At 42.9% G+C, this 26749-nt stretch overlaps 2 protein-coding genes across 3 annotated transcripts; one reads left to right on the forward strand and one right to left on the reverse strand.

Moving 5' to 3' along the window:
• The first annotated feature begins 4261 nt into the window (after window positions 1-4261).
• On the forward strand, window positions 4262-23648 carry LOC147337101 (uncharacterized). 2 transcript variants are annotated; one of them, XM_086285779.1, is made up of 6 exons: window positions 4262-4511; window positions 14025-14130; window positions 19124-20392; window positions 20718-22559; window positions 23141-23201; window positions 23380-23648. In XM_086285779.1, the coding sequence occupies exons 2-4, from the start codon at window positions 14113-14115 to the stop codon at window positions 21408-21410; spliced, it is 1980 nt and encodes a 659-aa protein (XP_086141905.1). In that variant the 5' UTR covers window positions 4262-4511; window positions 14025-14112; the 3' UTR covers window positions 21411-22559; window positions 23141-23201; window positions 23380-23648. The 2 variants fall into 2 exon arrangements, with proteins under 2 accessions (XP_086141905.1, XP_086141904.1); XM_086285778.1 differs by lacking the exon at window positions 23141-23201.
• Window positions 21847-25491, reverse strand: LOC147337102 (uncharacterized). The gene is made up of 2 exons (XM_086285786.1): window positions 25142-25491; window positions 21847-24254 (listed from the first exon to the last, which is right to left on the reverse strand). The coding sequence occupies exons 1-2, from the start codon at window positions 25399-25401 to the stop codon at window positions 23984-23986; spliced, it is 531 nt and encodes a 176-aa protein (XP_086141912.1). The 5' UTR covers window positions 25402-25491; the 3' UTR covers window positions 21847-23983.
• Between the last annotated feature and the right edge of the window lie 1258 nt (window positions 25492-26749).

The raw sequence follows: 26749 nt of genomic DNA on the forward strand, positions 1-26749 counted from the left end.
CACTCGGACTGGCGGCTGCTTCGGGTCTCTCCTCCTGCCTCCCCTTCCCTCATCCACCTGTTGCCTCTGTGGAAGCCCCGCCATAGCCACCACCAAACAACGGAGTTATTTCTACACATCGACCTGCATCTGGCCAATCCACCACCTCTCATTGTTCATGCCATTACAAAAAAAATAAAAAAATAAGTCACTGGGGATATGCCCGATGGCCAGTCCAGCTATGTTAACCTGCAACCAAATCTGCAGCTCCATACAGCAATGTTACGACTTAGATTATATCTTATAACGCATAACTCTTATGTTAGCTGCCCTCAGTAGCATACTGTCTGAAATATTCCACGGCTGCAATAATTCTTTAAGTGTTATTTTTTTCCTTGGTATTCTAATTTCACCGAAGTTTACTAAACTCAACAAACTTGATATTACTTACCGGGACATTTATTCTGTCCTCATTTTCTTTCACCGAAAAATTGTTTCCTGCAGTGCCATCTTTCGCGCTTGGCTCTCCTACCTTTGCTAACGTGATGCGCATAGCGCAGAAGGATGCTGCATTCACTTACACTCGGATATCTGAGCGTCACCGTGAAAACATAATCGGACATTTGATATTTGATTGAATTTTATTGTTTTGCCTTTGGGGTGGCACCTGGGGTGGCCAGTCTGGTTTGGGGGGTGGCCTGTGCCCCCCCAGGCCACCCCGCTGGACACGCCATTGTGTGTTGAAAGCCCATTCACTCACACATTCACACAGTATGTGTGTGTCTGTGTTACACTGTGGACATCCCTTCTGTTGGAGCGCCATCTTGTGGCAGGTTTAAGAAATGTTCTTCTTGTAAATCCAAACTGATGCACCTCCATAGCAGACTGTGGAGGCTTTCAGTGACATGAAGACTTGATTTATACTGTCATATTCTCCTGTTACACAAAGCACAGCACGCTGAACATGGATGAACTGAAACTCCCAGCATGTGACTGAGGAAAAGCACAAATCATTCTCACACTGACTCCTGCTTGATTTTAGATTTGCTTTCAAATCCTCACACTTTCATATGAAGCACTAAATGGGCTCCAGACTGTTTATCTCAGCTTCCTGTCAAACACACTGCTGCTCACACCGAGGCTCAGTTTACTCCTCCAGCCTGGCTTAACCTGCTGTCTGTTAAAAACAGTCCCACACTCCTCTGTTTAATCCTTCTGATCAGACTCTTTGATTTTGTATTGTTTTTACCTGAAGTTGTGTTTTTGACATGGTTCTGTCTGTGAAATAAAGCTCACACACACACTGCTACAGTCCTTCATACACTTAGAAACGAAGCTGCTCCTTTCCTCAGTGCTGACACATAAAGAAGAGTTGCTTTTATATCCAACACGTCTCTGTTCCAGAAAACAGCTTCAGCAGCCTCTGAGTCTGAACTTGGAGTTGGTTATAAGCCACAGGCCTGTGTGCACAGCAATGAGGAAATATAATGCAGTAAGTGAAACATGGATGTGTGGAACAGATTATCCCAAAGGTTGATTCTGTTCATCTGGACGTTCTCAGTGAAACATTTGGTCTCTCGGTCAGGTGACTCCTTTAGTCTCAGCTGACTGCAGCTTTCCAAACCTTTGTCACTGGATCACTCACTTCATCTCCAACGTGTCCCTGACACAGACAGCTGGAGCCGTTACAGCAAAATCATTGATCATCGTTTTTAGAACATTAGCTGGTGTTGGTGGGCAGGCTAGCAGTGCTAATTGTTAGCACTAGTTCTGCTGCTCTCCCTTTGTCTCTGTTATTGTTGGTCTTTAGTGAACAATAGAAAGTGTCTTCATGAGACTGTTGCCTAATGTTCAAATGTAGATAACACCACCTGCACCAACCTGTTACACAGCACAACCCTCTGGTGTAGCTTTGGCTGGAGCACATATTGGCAGCTCCAGTGACATCACCACTCCATGGTGACATCATCTCTACAGACTGTGGCTGTTACATATCCTCACCTGGTAATAATAAGACTGTCCTCAGCTGCACACAGCTCCAAGATGAACAAACTGAAGTAAATACAAATTAGAGTTACGATAGATTGAAATCTTGTAATCAGAGCTAATTCTTAGTGAAACTCTCACAACATCATATCATGATCCTGGGTTAGTGTCTCGGTCTCAGATCACAACATCAGCACAGGCTTGGCTTGGGTGAGGTATTGAGTGGTTCTTGTCCATGACAGCTGCAGGTACAGTGCCATCAGCCATGCTGCACCACATGTCTGCCCAGGAACATTAGTGTGGCTGAGTCTCATGTAAACATTGTGCTAAAGTGGTGGGAAAGTGGCTGCAAGCTGGCTGCACTGTGTCCAATACTCTCAGTATGATATCCACAAACCTCTGAGTGTCACAGAGTGGGCCTGTGCTCAGCTCACTGTGCCCCATTCAATTCTACTTGCATAGTTTTACAAGTAAAATTAAAAGTTGCTCAATGATAAGTTATTGTAGTAACAACTAAGTCCATGGTCATTATTTGTTAATAGTAGCTTAAAGCTTCTGCACCAATCATGGAGCAGCAGGTTTAGAGCATGTGGATCTACAAAAGTAAGTCCCAGTAAGATGGGCTGAGCCTTACATACTAGAAGAAACATGTCATTCCCAGCAGATGAAGCGCCCTTTAAAGCAGGATCTCACTTTAAACCTAAAGAACTTGCTATGAGCATGCAGTGCATTCATGGTTATTATTCATACAATTGTGGGGAGCTAATAAAGTGCAACTATCACATTACATTTTATTATTAAATTGTTGTTAACAATCCCTTCACTTCTGCTTATCTAATTCATGGTTGCAGGATGGCTGACAGCTTCCATTAGGCAGGAGGTAATGTCCATTCTGGCCACAGTGCAACCCACAATGTGTAACTGACACTATTATATTGCATTATGTCACATTGTTACATCTTTTTAATAAATGATGACAGTCAGCTGAATTTGCTGCCCCCTTGGTGGAGGACATCAGGATCAGCAGCTGCTGCTCCATCACAAACACCACAGAAGAAGAACAACACTGGATCAGATTATCTGGACGTGTTTGACAGGGACAGTGTTCATGTTCATGGACATCAGGACAAAAACAGACGATGGAAACCTGCCAGATTTGAGCTAAACTGCTCGTTTCCATGTGTAGTCCCTGGGAGGTCACATGACCAACAAAGACACACAAGCTGTGTCCCAAAACGTCGGCTGCATCCTCCGGAGGCCGCATTTGAAGGCCGATGACGTCACAGCCAGGCGACGAAGGCTGTCCCGATTCCTCGACTCCTTCAAATGCGTCCTTCATTCCCCCGAGTTTGAAGGATGGGTCGGGTGTGTCCTTCGTGGCCCACCATATCCCAGAATTCATAGCGCGGCCCAGCCAAATTTCAGCTGCCAACAATGGCGGCCGCTACTAAGTTTTAAAATTTAACGAGGGAGCACTACTTACTTACAATGAATTCCTTACACTATATAATTTTCCCGTCAGTGTTGGGGAATTCTCAATGGTGCTTGGTGCCATACCCTCAGGGACTTTAATGTTATATAAAAACACTGACAGCTCAATATCTGCCTCAGTCACTCTCCCTGATCCAGCTGAGTCAGCAGTGGGAAAAATCTGCTTTTCACAGGAACTTGGTAACAGCAATAAGAGAATACGTAGTTTATTCCAAGAAGATATCATGTTTCTCCCATATATAGAATATCTTACTGGAACCGACATGTTCCAGATATCACCTGGAAGACAGTCTGGATGATCCCATAAATATCTAATTGTGAACAAGGTGAAGGAAATCTCATATAAAATTCTTCATAAATGTGACCCAGCCAGTCACTATATGGTAACATTTAAAAGAGACATAAATACTAATTGAACTTTCTGTGGGGATCATCCAGAAACTGTGGCACATCTCTTTTGGTTCCTCTACACAGAGATTCTGGAAGAATTTAGCAGTTTTGTTATTGTCCATATTTTAAGGGAGTTTTCTTTACGATGGAAAATGTTTTATTCTTTTTCTTTAAGTTCCCCAGGAAGAATGATAAATGTTTTTTATAAAATATTTGTTAATACTTTTAGCTATTTTATATCCATGAATGTAAGTTTATTAATAAAACACCATATTTCTGCCTTTTTATAAGGATATGAATTGTACATACAATCAATTTCAGACTCAACCAACAAAAAGCCTCTCAGAACAATATTTATATGTTGATTTTTTTCGCCTACTCATATCATCATTTTTTTACTCCTGGTTCTGTATGTTCATGTTCTGTTCTTTTGTAAACTTCATCTGTTTGTATGTTGTATACTCATTGTGTTTCAATAAAGTTCGATTTAAAAAAAAGGTACGTTCTAAACGAAGCTTCAGACGTCACTGATCACGTGACTCTGGCCAAACGAATCAAGCCTCGACACGGTGCTTCTGAAGCAGCGCGTTGATCTTTCTGACACACGCACCGGAGCGTCAGCTTCAAGCGGACCATCACTACGTCTCACATCTAAAGGTGTCAAGGTAACTTTGAACTGAGTTCAGTCAATCTGGAGTTTTTCCAAGTTTTCTGTTGCTCTCTGTGAGAGAAGAGCGTTAAAGGCGGGGCTCTCCAGAGTCCAGCAAAACAGGAAACCACAGCTGGGTGTGTGTAAGTGTGCAAACCAATAGAATGCATCGTGGTGGGGGGGGCATCACGGGCAAGAAAAAAATAAAAGAATCGGTCGTACCCATGCTTCCCCGACGTCATGCCAGCGCATATTGGGAAATTCGTAGGCACCGATCGGTTTTCTATCAGCCATTTGCTGGGAGTAAGGGCGCCCTCCGTTTGCGAGGTGCGCCTGCTGCTGGCGGCACAGGGAGGAGAGGGCGGGGCGGCGGGGAGTCTCTGGCTGGCTGGAGCGGCATCTAATAACCAACTCGCAAAACAAAATAAAAACAACACAACAAACAGATATTATGATACAGACTTATAATCTGCACCGATGTTTTTTCTAAATTCTATAAAGTGAGCGCGAGAGCCCTCGGTGCGCCTGCGCGCTGCTGAAGTCAAAGTAAACTTTATTGTCATCTCCGCTACAGACAGTCCAGCATATAGAGAGACGAGACGACGAGGCTGCAGTTACAGCGGTGCAAGTAAACAAACAATAAATATAAGAAGAGTAAGAAAATAAATCTACACTTTAGGACTCGGGGTAAAGGATCAATAACAATTTAAATTTATAATTTACAGTTTGATGATTTAAAGTCTCACACAACCCGTCAAAAGGGGCGGGGCCGGCTGCTTCCAAGTAGAGCACATTTCATTTATAATGATGTAAATCCAAGCCCATCATGGATTCACGATCTGAATCCTGGGTTGTGTGAAATCCCAGAAATCAACCTTAGACAAAGTGAATCTGTGAACTAAGGTGTAGGTCTGTTAGGCAGGGCTGTGCAGAGAGGTTTAAAGGGGCGGGTGCTCAAAGTTAAAAAGGGGCACATTGAACCAGGCTGAATAACAACAACACACTTTCATCAAGAATCTAATATGGGCAACAAGGCAAAGCAAACGTAGCTGATGCTTTACCTGATGGGTACAATGTTGCTGTTGAGGGGTTGCTGTGGATAGTGCTGGAGGGCAGGCAGGGCTGGACTGGGACAAAAAATCGGCCCGGGCATTTTGACTGGAGACCGGCCCACCAAAAATGTGACGTCATTCATGGATAAAACCGCAAAGGATTCTGGGAACTTTTGGCAAGCGGTACTAGCGCATGCAGGCTTTCAATTGAACTCAGTTACACAGCGATAAAAAGAAACACAAAAAATGGCAAGAAGCTGCTGTATTATTAACTGCAATAGCCGGTGTTGTGCCAAAAAGTGATTGTCTGCCAAAAACTGATTTCCGGTATTTGCAAAGAAACTGATTGCTCGTATTTAAATTGCTATAAGTAACTTGTTGGGCTATAATATGTGAAACATATGTCAAATGCATCCCTCATGGATGACATAAAGTCATACTGAGCTACAAACAACATTAGTGTAACAAGGTAGAAGCCGCAATCAGTCTTTGGCAGTGACTTTTATATAACCTTTATTTATGCCGTAAAAAAAATCTAATTAACATTAAAAATGTATTTTTTAAGAAGTAGTTGGACAGCAGAAATGGCTCAAATATTACAATTATTTTTCAACTACTAATTAATTACCGTTGAGCTCAAAGGTTATATTAATACACGGTTAACGAATGTGTATTTATGAAGACGATTTGTGAGACGAACAAAGGTAAACGTACCTTTGTTCGTACGATGGTCTTTCGGTGCATTTCAAGGTCCTGTACCCATCCGTCGGTAAACTGTACCTGGGCTTGTTGCAGTGACCTGAAGTTACTAAACTTCATGAGTGTATGCACTCACTCCAAGAACCGTATAATTATAAATCTGAGCGTGGTGAAAGTTGGGCAGCACGCTAACGTCTTTTGTCCCTCTGTGTGCTCGTAAGGGTCCGACCCTTTCACTCCTTTGATTTTTCCTCGTATCTTTTCTTTGTCTTTTCGTCGAGTCTGTCTTTGTACGGACCGGCATTGTTCTCCGTCGTTTTGTACATACCTTTTTTGTGCGGCAAAGAAAAATCAAGAAGGTATTGGAACCGGAGAATGAACGTTTTGCGGTGCTGCAATTGCAAATGCTTGTATTTGATGCGGTACTTGGATTGTTTTGCCAGGAGTTCCCGGCATGCAATGCGCAAAGTCACGTGGTCTGTCAATCGCTATAGGAAAAACCATAAAGCCTTTGCATGAAAACAACTGCTTTGATGTACACTGCCTTGTTGGTATATATGTATCAATCTGATAAAGTTAAACCTACACCATTCCCCCTATTCGGGATTTTAAACAGTACATAGCGGAAACAAAAAGACTGCTTGGTAGAGTTAACCTCCTGAACTATCTACAACACATGGTAGAAACCTGAAATTAAGACCAAGAACACTAGAGGTGAGACATGATCATTAATTAATATTAAAATTAATAAATGACAGATTTAGGGATATTTTCATAAAGTATTTATTTACCAAAACAATAGAAAACAGCATGGTAGCACAATATATTTTGCTAACACAGCAACCTTTAAATATGAAAGGAGACAGAGAAAGAAAGGTGAGAAAGAAGAATAAGAATAACACTTAATTGAGTTTTTGATGGCATTTTACACACAGTACTAATACAGTATCTAGAAAATATGGGAAAATACTGGCATCATATACAGTACTTACTTCTGAAGAAATTATATGGGACCCTGAAAAACAGGACACAAGTGAAAGGACAAAGAACTGTGAATGGCAATTGATGGACTTGCTCAGATGATCACAGTACTGGCATCTTTATTCCAGAAAGGAATTAGAGAAATCATATACACTAGTACTTACGTTGATGAACTTAAAAAGTTGAATGGTCTCGAACCTCTTAAACAAACAATGTATGATCAGACCCTGACAAACAGGACAGAAAGGAATAAAGATTAGATGAATATTAAAATCTATAAAGGACAGATTATGATTGAATTGTATCACCAAAGACTATTCACTCATCAATAAAAGGTCACCTACAACACTTCCACAGCAGCAACACTGAACATATCTTAAGACATGGAAACCTTTATGAAGTGAAAGGACAGACAGTGAAGGTTGAGAAAGAATTGTACTTAATAGATTTTTTCAGACGATGACAGTACTGGTATGCTTACTCTAGAAAAATGGTTGAATCATATTCCATATAGTACTTACTTAAAATGAACACACTTCAGTCCTCCTAAAATGACTGACAGCATCTGAAATGAAACAATGACAGATTAAGACTGTAAGAATATATGTTTATAAATGCCTAATACTCCAATCTCATATTTATTCTATCTATTAAGATGGACAAATTCTAAGCATTTACCAATCACTTGACTTGTTTGAAGTGAAGGTAGATACTAAACGTATTCATTTAGGCAATAACAATAAAGCTGAATTTAATATTAACAATAGATAATTAGGAATGTTTTGCTCATTTTTATTTCACCTCACCAGGTTACAAAAGGAGCTTTCTCAGCAGGTCACTCTTCTCAGCTACCCTGTCAATGACCATGTCAGAGTCCAATGACATGAGAATGTCCTTTTCAGTGGCCATCAGCATAAACATCTCCAGCTTGTTTGCAGACAGGCTGCTTCGGAGTCTGCTTTTAATGAACTTGAGTGTAGAGAATGTTCTTTCACAGGCAACCTGAGTGAGGGAGAGGGTCAGCAGGTACTTGTATGCCAGCCCAAGGAGACGATAGGCATCAGACAGCATGTTGAACCGCCTGAGTATTTGATAGCAGCACAGTGGGCAATTTTTGCAAGAACCACAGCTTTCGGTCACAATTTCACTTTCTTCGTCCCATTCTTCAGATCTGTCCTTTGCTGTTCTGGTCGTGTACTCATCTACATGTGATGTCTTAAGCCTTTCCCACTATTCAGCAAAACGTTTCAGTTCTGACTGAAGGTTATTAACTGTAGCCCTGCTGTCAAATTTAAGTAGACAGGCGCTGAGGTTCTGAAATGCATTACTTGGAAGAGAAACTGTTCTGACCTGGCTAAACTTCCTGGGGTCCAACCATGCCAAATCGGCAAGAAGAGGGCCATGTATGACAAATCGTCTGTGGATTGCTTCAATAACTGTCCAGGATGATGTTGTGCACTTTCACCTCATATGATTTCTCAGCATTGATTTGCAACTCATCTTCAGGCATCTCTCCGGCCATGCCTTTTCTCCTTTTGGCTCTCTTTTTAGGTAGTTCAGCCTCCACTTCCATGTCTGTGTTGTTCTCCCTCTCCTCTAGTTTTTGATTTGTCTGTTTCACAAATGTGTCTGCAGCTGTCTTCACAGTTGGAAAGTCCCTGGCAATACTTTTGAGGCCATCTTGTGTGGCAGTCACCATATGATGGGCAGAGAGAATGTCCATCCCCTTTGACTGGAGGTACTTTGACAGAGGAGTTGTTTGCTCAAACACTCTAAGAAATATCTGTGCTGTTAACACAGTTTCATGCTTCAAGAGACACTCTTTAAAGCCTCGTGCTTTGGCACGAACAGCTGGCTTTTCTTTTTCCCTCTTTTCAATGGCTTCCATCGTCAGCACTACATCAACGAAGAGGCCATCATCTGGTTTTCCAAAATGTCCAAAGATTTTCTGGAGGGCATCATGCTTGGCCCACCACCGTGTCTCACCTATTGGACTGAGGCATCTGTGTCTTGTGTTTTCGGTTTGTTTCTCCCACAGATTAACCCTGTGATAGGACTCCTTGATGAACACAGCTATGTCATTAAGTAAATTAAAGAGTGATCCACTTTCAATGACACTTTGTGTTGTGTCAGCAATCACAAGATTAAGTATGTGTGCATAGCACCACAAATGCACATGAGTTGGAGACTGGGCAGTCATAAGTGCTGAAAAGCCTTTGTACTGGCCCTGCATATTTGAAGCACCATCTGTTGCATTCCCAGTGCACATGGCCTTGTCTAGATTCAGATGCTCTAAAACTCCAGAAAGCAAGTTTACAAAGTACTGCCCCGTGGATGCTTCGCACCTCACTATGGAGACAAGCCTCTCCTGCACAGACTCAGTAACATACCTGATGATTACTGAACACTGATCATAACCTGTGATGTCTTGGGTTGTGTCTAGCTGAACAGAAAACATCCCAGCTTTCTGGACATCACTGGCGATGCTCTCTTGAAGGAGATGGCCAAGTGCATCAATCACTGAGTTGACAGTTGTTTTGGAGAGTAGGGTGATGAGAGATCCTCTACCTCTTGATCCACTGGTCTGATGCAACTTCTTGCTTTTTTTCAATGCAGTCATTCAAATGTTCTCCAAGGCACATATCATACTTGCCTAATAACACAATCAGTTCCAGAAAGTTACCATGATCGATGGTGTTATCACCTAAAGTGTATGCAGCCTCATTCTCCACATGCCTATAGCTGAGTCCCCTCTTCCCAAGTACTTTGATCACATCCACTATACGCTCTAAAACTTGCCGTCTCTTTTTCACTTGTGCTCTGTGAGCTGACAACTGACTGCCAGCAAACAAGCTCCTGATGTTGCCTTTTGAGCACCTTAAGAAAAAAGCTTCAGCACAGGTCTGGTGTGTATTGCTCTTTTCATGCTCCTCTGTGCGCAGATGTATATGTCGCCAGTCACTCATGCCTGTTATAAATGTGCTGGTGTCAGTCAGCCTTGCAAATGCCAGACACACAAAGCAGAACAATAAATGGCGTTCTTTGCAATAAGTAAGCCACTTCCTGTTGGTGCCATCTTTACAGCTGAACACCCTCATCACAACTGCACTGCTACTGTTCTGCTGTGGGTGGTAATCTAAGAAGGCCTGTAATATGGCAGGTTCAGGGCGAGCAAAGTAATCGATGCCCTGGCTCTCACTCTCCTGCTCTTCCATCTCTCTCTCTTGCTCTTCCATCTCTCTCTCTTGCTCTTCCATCTCACTCTCTTGCTCCATCTCTCTCTCTTGCTCTTCCATCTCTCTCTCTTGCACTTCCATCTCTCTCTCTTGCTCTTCCATCTCTCTCTCTTGCACTTCCATCTCTCTCTCTTGCTCTTCCATCTCTCTCTCTTGCACTTCCATCTCTCTCTCTTGCTCCATCTCTCTCTCTTGCTCTTCCATCTCACTCTCTTGCACTTCCATCTCTCTCTCTTGCTCTTCCATCTCTCTCTCTTGCACTTCCATCTCTCTCTCTTGCTCTTCCATCTCTCTCTCTTGCACTTCCATCTCTCTCTCTTGCTCTTCCATCTCTCTCTCTTGCTCTTCCATCTCACTCTCTTGCTCCATCTCTCTCTCTTGCTCTTCCATCTCTCTCTCTTGCACTTCCATCTCTCTCTCTTGCACTTCCATCTCTCTCTCTTGCTCTTCCATCTCTCTCTCTTGCACTTCCATCTCTCTCTCTTGCACTTCCATCTCTCTCTCTTGCACTTCCATCTCTCTCTCTTGCTCCATCTCTCTCTCTTGCTCTTCCATCTCTCTCTCTTGCACTTCCATCTCTCTCTCTTGCTCTTCCATCTCTCTCTCTTGCTCTTCCATCTCTCTCTCTCTTGCTCTTCCATCTCTCTCTCTTGCACTTCCATCTCTCTCTCTTGCACTTCCATCTCTCTCTCTTGCTCTTCCATCTCTCTCTCTTGCTCTTCCATCTCTCTCTCTCTTGCTCTTCCATCTCTCTCTCTCTTGCTCTTCCATCTCTCTCTCTCTTGCTCTTCCATCTCTCTCTCTCTTGCTCTTCCATCTCTCTCTCTTGCTCTTCCATCTCTCTCTCTTGCACTTCCATCTCTCTCTCTTGCACTTCCATCTCTCTCTCTTGCTCTTCCATCTCTCTCTCTCTTGCTCTTCCATCTCTCTCTCTCTTGCTCTTCCATCTCTCTCTCTTGCTCTTCCATCTCTCTCTCTTGCACTTCCATCTCTCTCTCTTGCACTTCCATCTCTCTCTCTTGCACTTCCATCTCTCTCTCTTGCTCCATCTCTCTCTCTTGCTCTTCCATCTCTCTCTCTTGCACTTCCATCTCTCTCTCTTGCTCTTCCATCTCTCTCTCTTGCTCTTCCATCTCTCTCTCTCTTGCTCTTCCATCTCTCTCTCTTGCTCTTCCATCTCTCTCTCTTGCACTTCCATCTCTCTCTCTTGCTCTTCCATCTCTCTCTCTCTTGCTCTTCCATCTCTCTCTCTTGCACTTCCATCTCTCTCTCTCTTGCTCTTCCATCTCTCTCTCTCTTGCTCTTCCATCTCTCTCTCTTGCTCTTCCATCTCTCTCTCTCTTGCTCTTCCGTCTCTCTCTCTTGCTCTTCCGTCTCTCTCTCTTGCTCTTCCATCTCTCTCTGCTGCTCTTCTGTCTCCTCTGTCACAGACTTCTCCACTTTTGATGATAAATCAGCTGGTGCAACATGTAAGGATTGGCACAATTTGTTAAGATTTTGAGAAATTTGAGAAACTAACCTTAAGCATAAAATAAAATTTACTATCAGTAACTTCATAGCACCCGCCCAGCAGTATATAAACTCTGTCATGCTAGTTACGCTGTACGAGTTATTAACCTGTGCAGTTAATAAAAGGACAGGTAATGTTTGTCACGCTGTTGCACACACAGCACGCTCGTTTGTTTCAGTTTGTCAGTAGCAACAAGACAGCTTACCAACGTGTACGTAATAAGCTAATACTCCTGGGTGCTACACACTACAGTGCACGCTGTACACCTACTTACTGGTTGTGTGGCATCAGTCTGTGTCTCTGAGTTAACTTGTGTTTCTCCTACAGCTCCGGACCGCAACAAATGCGCGTGCTCTTTGTGAGCTCGTTCCCGGCTCGTAACCAGCGCGTTCTGCTGTCAAGGGTGATCATTGGTTAAATGTGATCATGTGACTGATGCAAGCCAGATCCTTTTATTTAGCGAAACTGTGATTAATAGTTAAATATTATTGTTGAGGGGCACAGACAGGACTCCGCACGCACACACACATTAAAAACAAAAATAATAATATTTTAAAAAAAAAAAGTTGCCTCAACAAAAGGGCACCTTGGGCACCCATCAGGAAAGGGGTGGGTGCTCAAGCCCCTCTAACCCCCCCCCCCCCCCCCCCCCCCCCCGCACGTGCCTGCTGTTAGGTTAATTGTGCTGATCCTCAGGTTGGGGGATTTGCGTTTGTACTGGAGCGCAAAATTCAATCCAATGGAAGATGGACAACAAAAGTTCAAAGCCATCAGGTGCTCAGGTTAGAAAAAAGAGAAAAGATGCAGGTAAGCAGACGTGTGATTGGATAATGGCAGCTCATCCTGAACCAGTCAGACTAAACTCCAAACAATACATTATGTTACAGATTTTAATATTAATTAGTCATTGTTACTTGTTGATTTGTCCTTTTCTCATTGTGTGACGAATTATGACGACTGTTTGGTAGCTGTTATTGTCTCTCTCTCTCTCTTCATGTGTGTTTCTCTGGTGAAACAATAGTTTTGTGTTAATGTTAGGGCTGCACGATTTTGCATAAAATGAGAATCACGATTTTTTGGCTTAGAATTGAGATCATGATTCTCTCATAACAATAAATAAACATAAAACAACAAATGTCTCACGTTTTGTTGTTGCAGCAAAATGTTGTCCTGCTTGAAATTCCGTCACCACCGTTGCTCGACGCTGCGTGTACAGAGCAGGTAGTGCAACAATAGAAAAATAGTTGCGGGACGGCACTGTGTAGCGTTTGTCTCTAGGGTGTTGATCATTTTCCTAAATCCCTCGTTTTGCACAGTGTTGATGGAGCCATATCTTTGGTCAGGTGATAAGTGATAGCCTCCGTAATGTCTTTGTGCCTGCGGGAGTTCGACGTGTATAGGGAAGCGCTGTATAAGGTTCCCGTTATTGATGTTTGGGTGGTTGACCGGGACGGATTTTCTCCTGTCACTTTCTCGTCATCCCTGACGTGCTCTCCGTTGTTTTTTCCCTGCTAATTTTAGCATCACACGGCACAGCTTCTGTATCACGTGGTATAAGGCTCCGCCCTTGTCATTTGTTGAGCAGGAAGAGTGAGCGCTTGTTTTCATGCAGATTATGTCCCGGATCAAAATGTGAAGGTTTACAAATCACCACTTCTTTAGTTAATATCATTTCAGTCTCAGACAATCTCGTTTCTCTTACAGAGGTTGAATGCACCTTCTGCGGATGGCGGTACCACACAGTGTGCGTGGACTTCCCCTGCACAGAAGGCAACTACAAATGCTGTGAATGCTAAATAAACAGAAACAAATGATCCCTGTTGTCTTTGCTTGATGATTGGTTTGAGTCTTGACAATCCACATTGCTGGCATTGCATCTTTCAATGCCAGCAATGGCAGGTATCAGTGCTCAAACCTTTTGTGTTTGTTTCCAACAAGTTGCCCACCTCGGGAAACAAAAATGTGTTCTTTTACTTGTCAGATGAACATATGAGACACTTTGACTCTTCAGTGCAGTGTGGAGCCTAACAAAGATCTGTTTTGTGTCCCAGCTGATCAGCAGGAGGAGGAGAGTCTGACGGAGCAGCAGAGGAACATTTTCAGCTACTTGGACTCAGCTCAGCCACTACAGAGGAAACAATGAGCTCAACACAGAAGGTGACAGACAGAGCAGGACCATATGACCAAAGATATTTATCACCATATACATCTGAACATTTGCCATAACGATGTAGCTGACGATAGAATTGACACCAGACAAAATACTTTACAGCTGCACAACTTTATTAAAAAGCCATCAATGTATTTTCACTGAAACAAGCAGCTGTTGTTTATGTGCATTAAAGTTATATAAAAATGTAACAGTGCAAATGCAAATTCCTCGCTGACAGTTTAACCAAAAGGCGTTTCCAGTGGAAACTGGCCGACACATCCTGAGCATAACCATGTATAATATCCACTAAACTTCAGAAGAGGTTATACAGTCGTGGCCAAAAGGTTTGAGAATTGCATAAATATTGGAACCTGGAGAAGTTGCTGCTTAAGTTTTTATAATAGCATTTTGCCTGCACTCCAGAATGTTATGAGGAGTGATCAGATGAACTGCATCGTCCTTCTTTGCCATGAAAACGAACTTAATCCCCAAAAAGCCTTACCACTGCATTTCATTGCTGTCATCAAAGGACCGGCTGAGACCATTTCAGTGATCGTCTTCTTAACTCAGGTGAGAATGTTGGCGAGCACGAGGCTGGAGATCATCATGGCTGTATCCCGATTCAGGTTCTGCAGCTTTAAAGTCCTCAAGGGCCGCGTACTCAAAGACCGCTAAGGCCGAAGTGCGAGGCTCGTAGGCTCGTGAAATGGGACGTCTAGCCTCCGTCGCGCTGCCCAGGTTGCCTAGCAACCATGATACTAACAGCTGATAACGTTTCATACAGCTTTGTTTGACAGAAATGAAGGAGAACATATTTAGTTCATTTGTTTCTACATGAGCTCTGTGTGATTTGATGAGTATCTGAGGCTGAGACCACAGGACTGTGAAACATGATTGTTGGGCTTCATTTCTGTGCTGAACAGTCGTTTAAGATTAGCTGTAAATAACAATTAGCTGATGTTGTTCATGAGACTAAAGTCATCTCACTGTGGTAATGTAAATATAATATGGCCAATATTATAGTTATTATATTAATCACTTCACTCACAGACAAGTATCTGTGACAGTGTGTATACAGATGTATCATATATAAGAGACAAATATTGTTTATTTAATATGTTGGTACTAAATGTGGCTCAATGCTTACATATATGTGTAAAAAGCAAATGTAGGAGCTGTGATAACTGTGTCTGATAGAATGAAGAGTAGACTGATATATGAAATATTCCTTTATTGTGTGAGAAAATCAGACCATGTCATAACTGCTTTAAGTCACACAGAATAGATATCAGAGCCTTAAACAGGCTGACGTCTGCTAAATGGGTCAAACTGGGCAGAAAGTCTACAAACACATAACATCCTTATAGAATATGATGTAACACTATAGATCAACTTAGCTCAGAATATATAAAGCATATAAACAGTTACAGCAATATGATGCAACAAACACAGCAGCTACTGATCCAAAATACTCAAAGCTTCATAGAACTGAAACCAACATTTATTTTAGCTCCATTCTGCTGCTGATACAGACTTTAGGTTTCTGAACATTAAACTTGTTGCTGCCTTTCATAGTGTGTAACTTGAAGGCCCTGAGTACTTTCTCCCACACTGAAAACACTGGGATGATCACATTATTTGAACATTACCTAATAAGACTGATTCAGCACAGACAGTTATGTTAAACTTTCCTAGCAGTCCTTCACAAACAGGGAACAGTCTGTCTATTCTCTCCATCTGTCAGCTGCTGCTGGCTCTTCCTCCTCCTCTTCCTCACACACTGCTGAGTTTGTCCTGGTGGATCATCAGGGCTGCAAAGCCTCACAGATGATGTGCAGCAGTGGCTCCCTCAGTCTGTCCTCACTCTGGACACTTGCAGTCGTCACACATGGAAATCAAATGTGTGATAAGCTGCAGGATTCAAACACAAGTGTAACTTATAAACACATGTTCATACTTTTATTCCACAATCAGAGAGAAAGAAACAGAGAGAGAGTGCAGGACAGACAGACAGGTGACAGTCTCAGGTGTACACACTGCTACACAACAGCAGCAGAGAAGCAGGATTTAGTGTTTGTGTTATTACGAGTGTAAACAAGAAGAGTTCCAGATGGTGCAGTGGACACATGTGTGACTGCTGTGATTAAAGCATCTTTCTTTCAGCTTAACGAGTGAACCGTCAGCTCGTTCAAACACACGTTAAAGTGCGTTTGGCTCGACACCACCGAACAGAGGCAGCAATATAACACAGCTAACATTAACAGTGCAGTGAATCCTGCTTGTGCCGTGATGTTCAGGACTGCAAACCGAGCAGCATCACTGACTTTCAGCTTGTTGTGTTTGTGGATATATGACTGACTTTAATTATCCACAAAATCATCACATTCTCTGTCAGATTAAGGTCGACTATTGAACGGCGTATATTTTAAAGGCTTTAAAACCAAGTTAACGCTGAAAGTACAAACATCACTAATGTCACATAACTCTGCCGACAAGGCATAGCTATGGCTATGAAATGCTCTTTGTGTATCACTTCTTCATTATGAAAGATGTCATTAATGCACTAGTAATGTCTCATCTGGAGTATTGTTCAATCATTTGGTCAGCAGCTAATAAGACAGATCTTAACAGACTTCAGTTAGTCCAGAATAAGGCGTCCAGATTAGTGTGAAGATGTTCATACTATACTAATATTGATAAAATGCATAATAACCTTTCTTGGCTTCCTGTACAGGCTAAAATATTCTATGGCTTACTTGTAGTTCTAAAGAAAGCAATTCTGTTAAACACACCACATTTATTCTGCTCAGCTGCAGTATCCAGATGAAATACATCATCATATTACACAGTTTTCAACAAGCTGCAATTTAGTAAATGCTCGAGTTAAAAGTAACGTTTTGTAAAACTGTTACATTTAGAGCAACTTTTAAGTGGAATAAGTTGCCTTAAAAAATTAGAGAATTATTCAAAACTTCAATGAACACTTAAAAGCCGATTTACAGAGCTTTTAGTTGTTGTAAATATTGTAAGACATGATTTGTTTTTGAAATTTGTGTAATGTGCCTCAATGTTATTGATATTATTATTATTGATTGCTTATATTTGAACAATTGTGAAACCTCACTGTGGATGTAAGAGTGAAATTATGTGGATATCTTGAATCCACTTTATTGTGTAATATTTTATGTGAGTATTTGACGGAAGACGAGCAACATCTGTTGTGGAAGCTAACGGGGTTCCTTTAGAATAAACAAACATAGGATTTATTATCACTGAATAATTCTGTATAAATCTATACAAATTATAGAAATATGTAATAGGAAACAACAAAATAATCTAAATTATAAAATAATGTGTGTGTGTGTGTGTGTGTGTGTGTGTGTGTGTGTGTGTGTACAATCAGGAGGGATGGGCATGATTTTAGTGTTTGAACAGTCATGAATTATCTTTTTTTTTTTTTATTTAAGTGACATCAGAAACAGCAGTATGCGACATCACGTGATGGCGGAGCTTCAGTTCATCCTTTGTCATCTTTTTTTTTTTTTTAATAGGACAGGGGAAAGAATGAAAGAAAGAGAGGGAGAGAAAGAAAGAAAACCAAAGGGGAGAAGAGACGGTGAGAAGGGGGGGAAGAGAGAAAAAAAAAACAAACAACAAAAAAAACTCCTGGGTCACCTGTATGGAGAAAAAAAAAACAGAGGAGACAGCAAACAACAAAGAGCAACATAATAATAGAAAAAAAAAAGCACCATCACAATAAACTAGCTAGTCATAGATATCAATAGTTATTATTAAATAATAGACGATATTGTTCAGCACGCAAGATAGACAGCGCACAGTGTGCTTTGAGGCAGCAGCCAAGAAAGCTTTAGTCCGCGTCTGTGAATACCCATGTGTACACCTGTGTGCATACCTGTGTGGATCAGCATGCTTGCATTCCAAAGGTTTCTCCATGTAATGATCTGCTAGGGAGTGTGGGGAGCCACAGCCCTGTCCTTTATGGTATCAAGCGGGTATGGAGATCAAAACTCCAGACATCCAGGGGCCCCCAGAACACAAGAGACCAAGGAAGACCCACAGAGGGGCAGCTGCGCCACTGTCCCAGTAAGAGCTAAGGAGAGTCCCAGATGAGGGCTCATTCAGCAGCCGCGGAGCAGAAGCCAGGGGGAGTTGCAGTGATGCGCCCGTGGGCTCCGCCGGCAGCCAGCTGTGCCTGAGTGACCGAGCCCCAGGCCGAGAGGCCAGGGGCTCGGTCACCTCTGAAATGGCCCGAGCGAGCCGCCAAGGAGTGAGCCGGTGTGTACCCGGACGCCCACCCCCAGATACAAAGAACCACCAACGCACCGACACCTGAGGGAGTCCGCCACCGGCAGGGGAAGTGGTGGTGGGTGGAGATAGGCCTCCAAACCTTGGAAGGCCCGAGATGTCCCCAGAGAGGTGGTGTCTGATACCCAACCTGACATATAAATACAAACATACAGGCACACACAGACACAAACATCCATTCCCACCCTCATGCTCTCATGTGCACTTCACACTCAACCGAGGTGGAGACAAATATAAAGAGACACTGTATACGCGATCACACTCCCCAAGCGTACTCTACAAACCGGGTCTAGGTACCCTTGCCCCTGGAGGGGGGAACTGCACCCAGACCCAGGTGGTGTTACCCTTTTCCCTGCGGTGGGGAGAGGCAGACCGCCCCGACTCCGCAGCAGCAGGGAGGCCCCACACCCCAGACCGCAGCCGGACGGCCAACTCCTCCTAGCCCCCCCGCTCCAGCAGGCCGCAGAGAACGGGGGTGAGAGAATTATCTTTAACAGCAGGTTGGATGTAATGTGTTAGAACTACCAGCAGGTGGGGATAAGAGACCTTTAAGGTGTTTGGTGCCACGCTCCACCTTCAGGTTTAAAACTAGTGTTAATGGAGTTTGAAGGTTGAGTTTGTTCCACGACTGCATTTCACTCACTGCCTCTGTTTGTATCTCTGTCACTGCAGGACCAACATGGAGCCAGAAGTCAGCGCTCTCAGGAGGCCGACAAACCTCACAGAAGAAAGGGAGAGAAAAAACACACCTGTGACGAGTGTGGGAAGGGTTTTACTGTGAGGGCTAAACTAAAACGGCATCAGGTCATCCACACTGGAGAGAGACCGTTCAGCTGTGACTTGTGTGGGAAGGGTTTTACTGTGAGGGCTTCACTAAAACAGCATCAGGTCATCCACACTGGAGAGAGACCGTTCAGCTGTGACTTGTGTGGAAAGTCTTTTTCCTTGAAGGGTTACCTAAAAAAACACCAACTCATCCACAGTGGAGTTAAAGCGTACAGCTGTGATCAGTGTGGCAGAGCTTTTACTCACAGTAGCAGCTTACAGAAGCATCTAGTTACCCACTCTGGAATTAAGGCATACAGCTGTGACGAGTGTGGGATGGAGTTTACTCTGAAGGCTTCACTAAAACAGCATCAGGTCATCCACACTGGAGAGAGACCGTTCAGCTGTGACTTGTGTGGGAAGTCTTTTTCCTTGAAGGGTTCCCTAAAAAAACACCAACTCATCCACAGTGGAGTTAAAGCGTACAGCTGTGATCAGTGTGGCAGAGCTTTTACTCGCAGTAGTCACTTACAGAGTCATCTAGTTACCCACTCTGGAATTAAGGCATACAGCTGTGATCAGTGTGGCAGAGCTTTTACTCACAGTAGCGGCTTACAGAGTCATCTAGTTACCCACTCTGGAATTAAGGCATACAGCTGTGACGAGTGTGGGATGGAGTTTACTCTGAAGGCTTCACTAAAACAGCATCAGGTCATCCACACTGGAGAGAGACCGTTCAGCTGTGACGAGTGTGGAAAGTCTTTTTCCTTGAAGGGTTCCCTAAAAAAACACCAACTCATCCACAGTGGAGTTAAAGCGTACAGCTGTGATCAGTGTGGCAGAGCTTTTACTCGCAGTAGCAGCTTACAGAGTCATCTAGTTACCCACTCTGGAATTAAGGCATACAGCTGTGACATCTGTGGAAAAACTTTCAGCCAGAGAGGGAACCGAAATAAACACCTACGCATTCACACCAGACATGATGTGTACTGCTGTGAACAGTGTGGCAAACAGTTTACAACAGACGCACACTTACAACGACACATGTTTACCCACACTGAGGAGAGACCTTATCAATGTGACCTGTGTGAGAAGACTTTTAAAGCTCCACATCACCTGAGACGACACCAACAGATCCACACCAGAAAGAGAGTCTACAAGTGCAGCTACTGTGAGGTATGTATTTATATTGTTATCTTGTCATTTTAGCCTGACTGTTTGGAACAACTCTGCTCATTAAACTGTGTTAGCATGTTAGCAATTCTACTGCATGGAAAAGCAGCTCTGAGTGATTATTCAGATTTTCCTTTCAGTTATGATTTTAGTATTACTGTAGTATTATGGTGGTAGTATTGTAGTTATTGCAGCCCAGTAAACTGAGTGTGTTAACTGAAACAGTCAAATGTAGTTGGACGTCTGCAGAGATGCTCTTTATTTCAGGCGACGTTCAGGATACAAATGTTGAAGGACTGACTTACACTGTCTTTGTGTCTTTGTTTAGAAGCAGAGCGACACAGATGGATCCAGTTCTCAACCCTGTCATCACTGTGGTGGTGGGAAAGACTTTCATTGTGACCTCTGTGGAAAAACTTTCAGTCGGCAAGCTGCCCTTAAAACACATCAACGTAGACACACTGGAGACAAACTGAAATACTGCAAAGAATGTGGGAGAAGCTTCACCACATCACATCACTTAAAACAACATGAACTGATTCACAGTGGGGTTAAAAAGCACCTCTGTGATCAGTGTGGGTCATCCTTCACCACTGCATGGAAGCTTAAATCACACAAACGAGTCCACACAGGAGAGAAACCACACAAGTGCAGACACTGTGAGAGAAGGTTCTCACGGTCAGGTCATCGTAACATTCATGAACGAACACACATAGAAGGAAACTACAGCTGTGACCAGTGTGACAAGAGCTTCAGGAATCTCAGTTCATACTCTGCACACAAACGATCCCACGTTACTAATAAACTGTTTCACTGTTACCAATGTGCCCAAACATTCACCTCATTGTCTGCTCTGTGCAAACATCAGCGCGATCACTCAGGGCTGAAATCACTCCCATCACTGGATCACAGTGAATCTGAAGACACAGAAAGATCCTCTGGTTTCTGTGTCAGACTCAAAAAGCTTGAGATCAGGCTCCACAGAGTTCAGATAGAATCATTTAAACTTGTGTTGAACTGAACTGGTTGCTGGGCTGAACTTCTACATAATACAGATCTACATGGGATCTTCTTTTCTGTTGTTTTACTGAGTCAGTTTTGTCCTTTTTTCTCTGTCCTGGTTTTGCTCGTCTGTAAATGATTGAAACTCAGTCAAATAGTTCATTGTTCTCCAGCAAAACGTTTTGGAAACTCATGTTTAACCTTTAAAACTCTGACATGTTTTAGCACACAAGGCTTCATCGGGGAGTTCACTCATGATTGGACCATGAGAACAAAGGTTTTTAGTTCTTTCAAAGAGAGTCTTGGAGATGTTTGATGTTTCTGTTTTTCTGAAACCACCTGAAAGAAAAACTATTTTTCTTGCTTTATGTAGTGTGGAAGTTTTTAATGTTTCTTCATCTGTGATGTTCTTGAATGTGTTCACGTGAAGATGGTACAAATAAACTGTCCTTTCAGCTTTAGCTCCTAATTTATTCATTATTTATGGATGTAGCACAGCAGCCGTCTCTTGATTAACACATGGAGGGCTCGGGATCTGATGGTGTCGTCTCCCTAATTTGCCCACTCAGTAAATCTCACTCATGGCCAAGAAATTGAAATAAACCTTGTTTCCCTGCTGGATAGTGATCCACTGTAACTCTGCTCCTCCATCCTGTTTAGGATTTCTGTGGCTGAAGTAAAATTCCCTCCATCCATCACTTATCCCAGCTAACCCAAAGTGAAATAAAGTTTTGCTCATCTTAAAAAAGCATTACAATAATGGGCATTACCAATGCAAACTGAATGATACAGAAGATGAAAGAAGAGACTTTGACGCGTCAGTGTAGCGCGTCTGGCGCGTTTGACTCGCGAATAAAACCACGCGCGTGAGTTTTTGTGTTGCATTTTGTGCATACGCGCGTTTCGCGTCTACCGCTCGAGTTGGAAAAATCTGAACTCCAGCGTCAAATCGCGCCGCGACAACCAATCAGGAGCCTGGTGACGTGGCTGTTACCTAGGTCAAAGGGGCAGATCCAGCCAAAGCCTTTCATACTTCAATGGAGGGGGAGGCTAATCAATGCGGTAGCAAACAACTCGGAGCTGTACAACACCAGCTGCTTTCAGTACCGAGACAGGAATAAAAAGGACCGAGCTTGGAGGAAGATATGTGAAGAGATCGGGCAACCTGGTAAGTTCATTCATTTCACTGACCCGGGGAAGCCGCACAAAAGCTAGCAAGCCACCGCTATTTTCCCACTGACGTACAAATACCGTTCTGCTTTTATGCATGTTGTCATTTAGGAATATATTTTATTGTCTATTAATAAACAGCACACAGTGGTCCCGCTGTTCATCCGTCACTGCTTTGCTTTTTCGCTGATTTTTTATTGCACAGTACAGCATTGCATTCTGCAGCCTGATTGACAAATCTCCTGCGCTTGCCAAATTTATCACGTTTGGTTTTGATAACCATCGCGTCCAATAGAAAAAACAGCACAAAAACACCCATAACTATGAGCCTCATTCGGAAATAGACACCTGCACCGCGAGGGAAAAAGGCGCACGAAAGTGGCAGGCAGATGAAGACAAACCGCGGCATATTAATACTTTTACGTTTTGCAATCTACAAAGGTTTGCACTTTGAGAATCAATTGTGAGAACTGTGACCAGGGGCTAATTATTCTGAGAACCCCTGCAATAAATGAGGGACCACTGTCTACTCTACGATTATTATATTCAACCTGTTAACATTTAATACTGTATTGATAGAACCAACTGATTCTGCAGCAGAGCATCCCCAGTCCCTGAGCTCCTGCTGCTGCACCCACAGGTATGTACAGCAAGCACTGATACCTTTTTAGTCGGTGGGATTCCCTTGTGATCACCTTTACGAAATATCTACAACCAATCTGATTATATCCTGTTATTGTTTTTTTTTTTTTTTCAATGTTGAAATTAAAATCTAGTAGCAGCCTTCTCATTTCTTTGTGTTTTGTGCTGTTTTACAGGCCCACAGAGGAGGACGGCTCCGAGGCAGATGAGGGACGGGTCCCAGGACGGTCCATTGGTGGTGGAGCTGGCCATCCTGGAGTCCCTGAAGAGGCCACACCAGTCTCCAATGGAGCATTTCCTCCTCAGCCTTGTTCCTGCTCTGGAGAGCAGCTGGTCCTTTTTATTCCTGTCTCTCTGTAAATTCTTATATTTTATATATTTATGTTTAATGTTTTTCTGTTTGAGACTTTTAATATTATTTCAAATAAATGTTTATAATGACTAATGTCTCAGTTCTACTACACCGCAAATGTTGGCACACGACTTGACACATGTAGAATTTATTTCATATTATACTAATGACAAAATATACTGATACAGTGGGATGCAGAAGTTTGGGCAACCTTGTTAATAGACATTATTTTCCTGTATAAATTGTTGGTTGTTACAATAAAAAATGTCAGTTAAATATCATACAGGAGACACACACAGTGATATTTGAGAAGTGAAAAGAAGTTTACTGGATTTACAGAAAGTGTGCAATAATTGTTTAAACAAAATCAAGCAGGTGCATCAATTTGGGCACCACAAAAAAGAAATGAAATGAATATTTAGTGTATATCAATGTGTGTGTCTCCTATATGATATATGGGGTGCCTTTGTCTGGATGTGCTTCCCATCCAGAGCTGCACAGCACAGAGGGAAGTTCCAGCGCTCCTGGAATCCCTCTGTGATGGACCGCCAGTCTCCAGGTGAAGGCACAGCCATGAAGTCGTCCACTAGACAGTCCCAGATGGACGTCGCTGCCTGGGGGGTGATCTGGCTCACCGTGGACACACCGACTCTGAAACAGAACGCGATGGTCCTGAAGGAGTCCCCGGTGACAAGGAACCTGGACAAAATTGTTCAAAATCAGTATTATGTGTACTGCAGTTACAAAATACATCATTCAAATTCCAAAATACTTTTGTGATGTCAGATATAAATCACAAAACTTAAATCTTACATAAAACATTTTGTAATTATAAGGATAATTACAAAATGTATATTAGATAATATCTAAAACAGCTGTGTTTTGTTTTAACTTTAACATATCATAATTTGATTGGTAGCAACTTTTGCCACTACAGTGAGCCAATCACTCATAATTCCTAAACATGTCAATCAGGTAGGAATGAAGTGAGACATTAATAGAAATAAAGAGTTGTGTGTTGACATGTAGCCCTTTCCTTGCTTAAATCATTAATATTTTTGAAAAATTAATCTGTGATAAGACAGCTTATCAAGATAGAACCATGTAACTAGAGATGAACCAAACTGTTCACAGTTTTATCTAACTCTGTTTTAATAAAGGCTGTGACCCCTGTTATAGAGTCTGACAGCTGCAGGGATTATATACAAATATTCAACTATCCCAGAATTAAACCAGGTCTAAATAAAAAGGAGTGAGTATCACTACAAGGTTAACTCAGTGGTCCTAATGCTACAGTTTGATATCAGCAAACACCGAGCGCATACATTGATGTGACACCACAGCCATGCTATCATGCAAACACTGATAACAGCATAAATCGAATTAAATCGGGACTTGATGAGACCTTCTGAGTATCACTAGAAATATTATAAAGAGTCGTCTCTGTACCACAGTTTGCTTTCAGTAAACACCGACAGCATTCACTGTTAGCATAGCACATCCATGTTAGCAGTGTATAACTGGATGGATTAGCATATTAGCACAGATATCAATAAAGGACTACCGTATTAAATAGTTTTACTAACCTCAGGCAGACGGACAGGCGCTCTGCAGGTGGGATTGAGCGCCTGTAGTTGGTGTCTAGGCGGGCAATGCTGGGACCGACGAGGGAAAGCAGGTCCTCAAACTGGCCGACGGTGATAGCGCTGGAATCGGCCGTCATCCAGGCGCAGCTCCTGGAGCAAGTGGTGAAACTCACCAAACTGCTCATGCCTCTGGAGGACCTGATGGACCCAGGTACGGCGAGGACGTCTTTTACGCTGCTGCTCTGCTCTCCACAGTACATAGAGAAGGGAGACTCTCTCTTCAAGCGCTAGCTCGATAGCTGCCATCTTGCAAAGATACCGGTCTGGCACAACTCCCTCCCACATTCCTCCCACATTTCCAGTTCACGCGCGATGGATTTTTCTTGGACACGCGTTGAGACGCGAATGTACACGCGTCAAATTAGGGGCGTTTGGGGCGTTTTATTCGCGTCCATCGCGTTCGGTGTGAACACACCGTTAAAAACCTTGTTATGGCCATTCATGCTGTACAAAGTAATTAGACATGTGTGGTATCTACAGAAACATCAGAATCTCAGCTAAAAGTTCACAAAACCATCTCAACAACCACCAAACAGCTGAAACAGCAGGTGAACAGATCACACAAAAAAGATCTAAACACAAATCCCCCTGATCATCTGTTTTTTAAACATGAAGCGTCGTTTTGGACGTTCATTTACTGCTGGTTCAGTGAATTTTGGTTGGACAGTGATGAAACCTGCAGCCTCAGAATCTGTGAGAAGTCTGCTTTCAGCACCCAACAGCATTGTTGTGTTGTGTGCTGTGGATCCACCTCTGCAAACTCATCACTGTTTCACCATCATGTTTCTACTTAGACAATAACAAAGGAAGCAGTTCCCAGGAACTACTTCCTGTCTTGTTAACATAAGAGTACGTTGCCCTTCAAAACACCTCCACTTCTCCTCTTATTAGAGGACTGCCTTATTATTAATCTGCTAATTCTGTCAGTTGATGAAAGAAAAATGCTTGAAGTTTGGATTTAGAGGTTTGGACCGGTCACTCCTCACAGACGGACAGCTGGACCCTGCAGACTGTGACCTCTGACCTCTGCAGACACAAACATGATTGAAGCAGCTGTGATCACACAGACTGCAGATAATGCAGCTGTTTCCTGTCAGTAACATCCTCTTAGATTAGAGTTCAGCTTTTTACAGGAAAACTGGACAAAACTGATTTTTGTTACAAACTCATTTTCATTTCCTCTCAGCTCACAAACACAGTCAGACAATCAACCAGAGTCAACACTGATTATAATGTCAGTGCAGAATTATTTCTGTTACTCAGTGAGTTCAGCTCTCTGACCTCGTTGCTCCAGGTTCACCACTGAAGTCTGGATTATAACCTTTGGACCGGTCACTCCTCACAGACGGACAGCTGGACCCTGCAGACTCTGCTCTGTCCTCCTCTTCCTCCATCATCATCTTCAGTCAGTCTGAGAGGTAAACCACAAACACTCAGTGAGTTCACATTAACAGGAGGAACTGAGTTACAGTCGCTGACCTCTGACCTGTCATGTGACCATGAAACCAGGTCAATATGTCTGTAGGTTCAGTCATCCAGGTCATGTGA

Source organism: Aulonocara sp. 'chitande type north' Nkhata Bay, linkage group LG3, assembly GCF_057382095.1.
Source record: "Aulonocara sp. 'chitande type north' Nkhata Bay isolate Kocher_YH1m ecotype deep benthic linkage group LG3, A_spYH_male_GT1.1, whole genome shotgun sequence".
NCBI classification, from domain to species: domain Eukaryota; kingdom Metazoa; phylum Chordata; class Actinopteri; order Cichliformes; family Cichlidae; genus Aulonocara; species Aulonocara sp. 'chitande type north' Nkhata Bay.